A 10,000-nucleotide genomic window follows, 5' to 3' on the forward strand; every position below is an offset into this window, starting at 1 on the left:
CTCTTAGAAATCGAGGTGAGGCTGTATCTCTCTGCCTTTCAGCTCTGAGGGGAAGCACAAGCTGCTTATGTCTGTTTCATCTGTCTCTCTCCCCCTTTGTCTCTCTCTCTCTGCCTGTCTGTAAATAAGTCCCAAAGCACAACACATAAACAACAACACGTAAACAACACAGCTCATTTGGTCACCCAAGTCACTTCCCTAAAACAGCACAGTGGCGCACAGATGTGTATGGGTGATGCCCAGAGGAGACACACACACACACACACACACACACACACACACACACACACTCCAACATGTAGAACGAGTGAGAGCTTCCTTCCTGTGTTTCAGGAGGCACTGAGTACTACATGTGCCTTTCACCAGTCTGATTCTGGAGCACTACATGTGTGTGTGTGTGTGTGTGTTGTGTGTGTGTGTGTGTGTGTGTGTGTGTGTGTGTGTGTGTGTTTCACCAGTCTGATTCTGGAGTACCACATGTGCCTTTCACCAGTCTGATTCTGAAGTACGTGTGTGTTGATGTGTGTTGGGTGTGTGTTGATGTGTGTTGGGTGTGTGTTGATGTGTGTTAATGTGTGTTGGGTGTGTGTTGGTCTGTGTTGGTGGGTGTTGGGGTGTGCATGTTGGTCTGTGTTGGTGGGTGTTGGGGTGTGCATGTTGGTGTGTGTTGATGTGTGTTGGGGTGTGTTGGTGTGTCCCGTAGTGAGAGTTTGTAGAGGCTAGAGGCAGGATGGGAAAGACAGGCTAACTGTCAGGGTCACCAAAATCAAGGTCTCACACAGATTCATACACACACACTCATAGGGTGACATCGTCCTTGAAGCAAAGTGAAGTGGGTGCAGTAGACTGAGGGAAAACAGTTTGGTGTGCATGCGTGTGGGTGTGTGGGTGTGTGTGTGTGTGTGTGCACGTATGTGTGCCTTCGTGTGTGTGCGCACATGAGTGTGTCTGTCAGTAGGCGGATAGGCTTTGAAATCTTCACACCACTAACACATAAGGTGGTACCCTGTGTGTGTGTGTGTGTGTGTGTGTGTGTGTGTGTGTGTGTGTGTGTGTGTGTGTGTGTGTGTGTGTGTGTGTGTCTGTCTGTGTGTGTGTGGGATGTTCACCTACAGGAAGGCTTGGCAGAGAGACTTGACTACATAACATCAGCGCAGGTCCTTGCAGTCATGTTTGAGTCATACTGTACATCTTTAAGAGGAAACTCAAATAATTCACCTCCATACTTTTTATTTAATGTATTTTTTAAATATACATGTAATCCATTAAAAAGATATAAACACATCTCAAATGTTCATGCCTTCATGAAAACCAGGTCTTCTGTAGTGAGAGTAGAGGAATGAAATGATTGACTTACTGCAAGTTTCTTCTGTCTTTTGGTCTGAAGTGAGACACACACTCACACACACACACACACTCTCTCTCACACACACACACTCTCACACACACACACACACACACACACTCACACACACACTCACACACACACACACACACACACTCTCTCTCACACACACACACACTCTCTCTCTCACACACACACACACACACACACACACACACACACACACACACACACTCTCTCTCTCAGACACACACACACACACACACTCTCTCAGACACACACACACACACACACTAACACAGACACACACACACACTCTCTCTCACACACACACACACACACACACTCTCTCTCTCACACACACACACACACACACACACACACACACACACAGCTTGATTAAGGAGGATGGGGAAGCTAGTTAGATTAGGAAGGCAGGACTCATGAGTTTAGGCTCCAGTCATCTCTCCTCCTCTCCTCCCCTCCATTCTTCTCTTCTTATATATGTCTTTATTTCTTCCATCTAGATGCTCTCACCTCAACCCCCACTCCCACCACTACTACCATCACCTCTGACAACTCCCAAGGTACCGTACGTCAAACATGTATCAGTCTGTGTGTGTGTGTGTGTGTGTGTGTGTGTGTGTGTGGGACACAGTAAGATGGGAAAAGAGATGAAAAAAGAGATGGATGGAGAGAGAGAAAGAATGAAAGAGAGAGAGAGAGAGTAAAATAAGGAGTGATTCTGCAGGTGGCCGATCCTAATAAGATTGCCCCGCTGATAGCCCCAACAGCAGAGTGGGGGGAACACTGTATGTGTCACACACACCATGCTGCTCACACACACATGCACACACACACACACACACACACACACGCACACACACACACACACGCACACACACACACACACACTGTCTGTGTCAAACGTCAAATTCCCTCTCCGTCACACACACCATGCTGCTCACACACACACACACCCATGGTGCCCCTCAAACACACACTGTGTTGCTCACACTCACACACATATGGTGCTGCTCAAACACACACACACACACTGTGCTGCTCACTCACACCGCCGCTCACACACACACACACACACCATGCTGCTGACACACACACACCGTGCTGCTCACACACACCACCGCTCACACACACACACAGTGCCCACACACACACCATGCTGTTCACACACACACACACACTGTGCTGCCCACACACACACTGTGCTGCTCACACACACACACACACACACCGTGCTGCTAGGGATGCACTGTGATGTAGGTTTGGAGCAATAGCTGGTGCAATCTTATCAGGAACTGAAGGTATGGACACCTCTGCCTCAAGCCTAATGTGGAAACACACACACACACACACACACTAACACACACACCAAATCTGATCCAATCAGCTGCGTGCTTGCCTAAGGCTAAGATAGCGAGATGTGTGTGTCCATATTACGTAGTGTGATGTTGGTGTGTGTCCGTGTTTTTGTGTGTGTACGTGTGTGTTTGTAGTCAGAGGGTAGTGAGATGTGTGTACGTGTGTGTTTCGCATATGTTCTTATAGGGTAGTGTGATTGTGTTACTCTGGGAGATATACTCATGTGTGTGTTGGTCTGGGAGATATACTCATGTGTGTGTGTTGGTCTGGGAGATATACTCATGTGTGTGTGTTGGTCTGGGAGATATACTCATGTGTGTGTGTTGGTCTGGGAGATATACTCATGTGTGTGTGTTGGTCTGGGAGATATACTCATGTGTGTGTGTTGGTCTGGGAGATATACTCATGTGTGTGTGTTGGTCTGGGAGATATACTCATGTGTGTGTGTTGGTCTGGGAGATATACTCATGTGTGTGTGTTGGTCTGGGAGATATACTCACGTGTGTGTGTGTTGGTCTGCTTCTCTCGTGGGTAAAATAAGACGACCTCGGAGAATATGATGAAAACACGCCTCAGAGTCAGAGTGTGTGACGAGGCCTGTCGTGTTAGCATGTTAGCATGACAGTGATTAGAGTTGAACTCAGTAAAGAGTTAAACTCATATTCAAATCCGCTAGGGCTGGTGAATACACTCACACTCACACCAGGCTTTATAGGAATGAATCACTCGCTTGTTCATATGGTTGCTCCTAAGGAAGGACTGGCTGACTGAATGCCTTTACAAGGTTAAGGCCTCTCATATACTGAATGCCTTTACGAGGTTTAAGCCTCTCATATACTGAATGCCTTTACAAGGTTAATGTATTTCATATACTACATAAAATGATGCTGGCACATGAGGTGAATGCATTTCACATACTCCATATTGTGCATACTACATACTTTCACATACTGCATATTGTGCATACTACATACTTTCACATACTGCATATTGTGCATACTACATGCTTTCACATACTGCATATTGTGCATACTACATACTTTCACATACTGCATATTGTGCATACTACATTCTTTCACATACTGCATATTGTGGTGCTGACTGAAAGCCATCATGAGGTTAATGCCTTTCACATACTGCATATTATGCATACTACATACTTTCACATACTGCATATTGTGCATACTACATACTTTCACATGTGCATATTGTGGTGCTGGCACATTGAGCTCATAAGGTGTGGCAGTGAAAAAGCAACCTGCCTTTTGCAGGAATATGCAAATGGAGCATGCAGCTGTTTTCTATCAATTACAGCCCAGTGAGAAATAAATTAAAATCACCTCAGCATGGAAACAGATTCCAGAATCAGAATGAGCATTAAAATCACCTCAGCATGGAAACAGATTCCAGAATCAGAATGAGATCACCTCAGCATGGAAACAGATTCCAGAATCAGAATGAGATCACCTCAGCATGGAAACAGATTCCAGAATCAGAATGAACATTAGTTCATCTTCAGTGACAGGTGAACAAAAGCCAGATTTCAGTCTTGCGATGATCCCCCGGCTCTCCATACTGAGATGCCCCCCGTCAAACTGCCAATACGGAGATGCCCTCATCAAACTGCCCATACTGAGATGCCCCTGTCAAACTGCCCACACTGAGATGCCCGCATCAAACTGCCCACACTGAGATGCCCCCGTCTAACTGCCAATACGGAGATGCGACAAATCAAACTGCCCACACTTAGATGCCCCCCGTCAAACTGCCCACACTGAGATGCCCCCATCTGATTGGGCGCGGCTCCCCCTCCTAATCTGGACCTGTGATCACAAGGAGATGGCAAGGCTGCTTTCTGCCTCAGCATCTCAGTCTGTCATGCTGCGCATTCACACACACACACACACACACACACACACACACACACACAAACACACACGTGTGCTGACACATCAGGGGTCCATCCTCACACACACACACATACACACACACACACACACACACACACACACACACAAACAGACACACACACAGACACACACACACACACACACACAAACACACACGTGTGCTGACACATCAGGGGTCCATCCTCACACACACACACACACACACACACACACACACACACACACACACACACACACACACACACACACACACACACACGTGTGCTGCCACATCAGGGAGCCCCCTCACACACACACACACGTGTGCTGCCACATCAGGGGGCCATCCTCACACACACACACACATGTGTGCTGACACATCAGAGGTCCATCCTCACACACACACACACACACGTGTGCTGCCACATCACGGGGGCCATCCTCACACACACACACACGTGTGCTGCCACATCACGGGGGCATCCTCACACACACACACACACACACACACACACACACACACGTGTGCTGCCACATGAGGGGGCCATCCTCACACACACACACACACACACACACACACGCACACACACACGTGCCCTGACACAGCAGGAAGCAGGGCTGGACACTGATGCACATACTCAGTCTTACACGAGGCAGGGCCCAGACACAGACTAAAACCATGAGTGACGATCCAGAACCATGAGAGACAGTCCAGAACCACCAGAACCATGAGAGACGATCCAGAACCACCAGAACCATGAGTGATTGCCCAGAACTGCCTGAACCTTTATAGACAGAGTTCAGAACCATGACAGAACTATGAGAGAACCATGAGAGAACCATGAGAGAACCATGACAGAACCATGAAAGAACCATGAGAGAACCATGAGAGACAGGGTCCAGAACCATGACAGAACTATGAGAGAACCATGAGAGAACCATGACAGAACCATGAGAGAACCATGAGAGAACCATGAGAGACAGGGTCCAGAACCATGAGAGAACCATGTAACTGGCATCGTGCTGCTTAATTAGTCAGGCTGATGGTCTTTATCTAGAGCTGGCTGCCTGGTGAAGACAGAAGAGCAACAGCCAAAATGACTCACACCAGTCATCTGGCCCGAAATCAGTTTCACACACTCACACTCACACACACACACACTCACACACACACACACACACACACACACACACACACACTCTCTCTCTCTCTCTCTCATTTTAACAGTTTAACAAGAACAGGCTCAGCACCGCACTACTCACATACAGAGATGAAGCCACAATGGAGAACCGAGCAGGAATAGGAAAGGGGTTCAGCACACACACACACAGACACACACAGACACACACAGACACACACAGACACACACAGACACACACAGACACACACACACACACACACACACACACACACAGACACACACACACACACACACACACCTGTGTATTCCCAGACAGTGAAGACAGGTTTGCTGCGTGATGAAAGGGCCTGCCCCCTGCGTGCAGCGGTGTCTGGTCTCGTCCCTAAACGGGAACCCTGTGAGGAAGAGGAGGATTGGGAGGATGTACCGGCACGCCTGAGATGTTCCCTCTTCCTCAATTAAAGTGGGATCCAGCCTCGGAGCAGCGGGATCAGCCGCCGCAGCCGCAGTGCAGACGACCCCCAGACGACCCCCAGCGCAGCGCAGCGGCCCTTCAGGAGAGAGCCCCCACATGCAGGATTAATGGGGTGCAGGGGCCGATTCATCTCAGGAACCGAGTCAGCGTTGGGTCACACACACACACACACACACACACACACACACACACACACACACACACACAGCTAAATGTCCAATCCTGCCCTAAATCTAGCCGGCATCGGTGCCAGGTGTGTGGGGCGCTGGGACTTTCCCATTGCTGGGATCATTATAACATGGGCTGAGCAGAGCCTCTGGCTCCCATTGGGCTCATATGGGTCTCACGCTCACCCACACACACACACACACACACATACACACACACACACACACACACTGGCTCTGACTCCCATTCGGCTCATACGGGTCTCACGCTGGGCTCACATGGGTCTCACGTCAGTCTCACTGATGTGTGTGTGTGTGACACTGTGTGTGTGTGTGTGTGTGTGTGGGAACATGACTGCAGCGGCGGTCCGGAGCATTTTCTCCTGTTTCTCATGTTTCCCATGAGGCATCTGCTCCATCATGTGTGCCATTAAATTCTCTTTTCAGACGCTCTTTTCGGACACACACACACACACACACACACACATACACAGCTCTCTCACGCTGTTCCTGCCGACCCGTCACCCCCCCACTCACACACACGCACACACACACACGCACACACACACACACACACATACACACACAAACTCATACACGTGCGCACACAAACACACACACGCTGATACACGTGCATGCACACACACACACACACACACACACACACAGAAGCACATATCCATTTGTGCACACACACACACACACACACACACATACACACGCATACATACACAGCTCTCTCAGGCTTTCTGGAATAGAGCCGTATCGTGGGTGGGTGGGTGGGTGGCTGTCGTTTATTTAACTTGTGCAGAGATAAAAGCACAGTCGGTGTGAAATCAGAAACAGCACAAAGGCAGATTAGCTCAACATTCGTGTCTTTAAAAGTGCGCTGAGGAATGAAACGATAACATCGTGATTGCTTGAGAAATCTAATCATTTACAGCAGAGCCTTGTGTCCAACAAGAGAGAGCTGGGGAAGAGATGGCCTTGCTCAGTTCACCCCCGGTGCAGTGGAGTTATTTGACATTTAAGGAAATTTAATATGATTTATTCAGTTCATGTTGTATGGCTATAATTGAGCTCCCTTGCAGTTCAGCGCTGGTGGAAATGCCATGTCATAAGGGCAGTGTTAACCTGCTGGGCTGAGCATGCCGACTGGGTGGCAGTGCAGCTCTGCAGAACCTGTCCTGGTGTGTCTTTGTGCAGAACCTGTCCTGGTGTGGCTTCGTGTGGCACTGGTTCAGAGTACAGCCATACACCGCAGGACACCGTTTGCAGCTTTGACCCCTACAGCTTTAGACTGACCCCTAGAGAACACAGCTTTAGACTGACCCCTAGAGAACACAGCTTTAGACTGAGCCATAGAGAACACAGCTTTAGACTGACCGATAGAGAACACAACTTTAAACTGAGCCATAAAGAACACAGTTTTAGACTGACCCCTAGAGAACACAGCTTTAGACTGACCCCTAGAGAACACAGCTTTAGACTGAGCCATAGAGAACACAGCTTTAGACTGACCGATAGAGAACACAGCTTTAGACTGAGCCATAGAGAACACAGCTTTAGAATGACCCCTAGAGAACACAGCTTTAGAATGAACCATAGACGAGACATCTTTAGACTGACCCCTAGAGAACACAGCTTTAGAATGAACCATAGAGAACACAGTTTTAGACTGAACCATAGAGAACACAGCTTTAGAATGACCCCTAGAGAACACAGCTTTAGAATGAACCATAGAGAACACAGCTTTAGAATGACCCCTAGAGAACACAGCTTTAGAATGAACCATAGAGAACACAGCTTTAGAATGACCCCTAGAGAACACAGCTTTAGAATGAACCATAGAGAACACAGCTTTAGACTGAGCCATAGACGAGACATCTTTAGACTGACCCCTGGAGAACACAGATTTAGGATGAGTGGTTTTGAGTGTTGCGATCCTCTTCCAGGGGAAAGGTCTAGAACAGGAGTCACGCCTGTCGTGTACAATACTCGCATGCTACATCTGTGCTGAGCTTGGATATACATTTCATATTTAAATCTAAAACTGAATACATTTCATATTCAAATCTAAAATTTCATTTCATAATCAAATCTAAAACTGAATACATTTCATATTCAAATCTAAAATTTCATTTCATATTTAAATTGGGGGTGTTGTTGGTTAGCATCAGCTCCCCTTCAAGCAGTCAACATGAGCTTGCTCCCCTACCACTGAAGGATGTCCGTGGAAGTCCATGAGGATCAGATCAAATCAAACTAAACTTTATTTATATAGTACATTTCATACCAAGAGGCAACACAATGTGGGGAAATTGGGGGGGTATACAAACACTTATGTTTGACACTAACTTTTCCAGAGGGAAGCAAGGATAAAAGCATCTGCTAAATACCTTAACCTTTAATACGGCACAATGCCCTTCACCATGAAAGGTATTTTTTTCCATGTTACTGTGATGAAAGGAGGCATAAGTGTGTGTGTTAACACACTGTCATCATATATATGAACTTTTCTCCAGTGGAAAGGAGCCATAAGTGTGTGTGTTAACACACTGATCATATATATGATCTTTTCTCCAGTGGAAAGGAGCCATAAGTGTGTGTGTGTTAACACACTGATCATATATATGATCTTTTCTCCAGTGGAAAGGAGCCATAAGTGTGTGTGTGTTAACACACTGATCATATATATGATCTTTTCTCCAGTGGAAAGGGTGTTTGGGCTTTTTTATCCCTCTTCTGCGATGTCTGCATCTCAGATCTCTCAGAACTCTCTCAGATCTCTCTCAGATCTCTCCAAACCCTCAACCACATTCACTCCCCGTCTTATTTAACCCACAGGCCTGTCTCGAACAGCCAGAGGGAAATTAACCATCTTTGCCTGGATTTTGTGTCTGTTGCCGTAAGAGGTCCAGATTTAGCCATGTGGCCGCGGCGGGCGAGGCGGTAGAGTCGGCAGCCTGCGGTTTTTTGGCACCTGGCGGGGTTGACCTTCAGAGGGGCAGCAGGATTACTGCAGCGGGGCCCCCTTACATCAAAGGCCCCTACCATGCTACCACATCAAGCTATGAGGCGGCCCTCTCCCTTTCTCCCTCTCTCTCTCCCTCTCTTTCCATCTCCTTCCCTCTCTTTCCCTCTCCTTCCCTCTCTTTCCCTCTCTTTCTACTCCTCTCTCTCCCTCCCCCTCTCACTCTTTCCATCTCCTTCCCTCTCTTTCCCTCTCTCTCTACTCCACTCTTTCCATCTTCCCTCTCTTTCCCTCTCTCTCTACTCCTCCCTCTCTCCCTCCCCCCTCTCCCTCTCTGTCTCTTCCCCCCCTCTCTCACCCCCCTCACCTTCCCTCTCTCTCTTTCTCTCAAATTCAAAGTCAAAAAATCAATTCAAAGAAGGGCTTTATTGGTACGACAAAAACTCACTTTGTATTGCAAAAGCATTTCTGATCATACAGGTAGTTGAAAAGAAAAAAAGAAACAACAGTATAGAACATCATATGTAGTGCAACGGCTGTTTGTGTGTGTTTGTGTGTGTGTGCGTGTGTGTGTTTGTGTGTGTGTGTGTGTGTGTGTGTGCGTGTGTTTGTGTATGTGTGTGTG

The 10,000-nt window shown here is 47.6% G+C and overlaps 1 protein-coding gene across 2 annotated transcripts in view; it reads left to right on the plus strand.

Annotated features, from left to right (window-relative positions):
- Window positions 1-10,000, plus strand: part of cadm1b (cell adhesion molecule 1b) — an 89,043-nt gene that overhangs the window by 56,208 nt on the left and 22,835 nt on the right. The window contains exon 8 of one of the 2 annotated variants that reach the window (XM_031584122.2): window positions 1,873-1,932. The exons of the other annotated variant lie outside the window; for it this stretch is intronic. Within the exon in view, the coding sequence (XP_031439982.2) occupies window positions 1,873-1,932 (60 nt within the window). The remainder of the gene's footprint in view (window positions 1-1,872; window positions 1,933-10,000) is intronic. 2 annotated transcript variants of the gene reach the window in all.

Source organism: Clupea harengus, chromosome 17, assembly GCF_900700415.2.
Source record: "Clupea harengus chromosome 17, Ch_v2.0.2, whole genome shotgun sequence".
NCBI lineage: Eukaryota > Metazoa > Chordata > Actinopteri > Clupeiformes > Clupeidae > Clupea > Clupea harengus.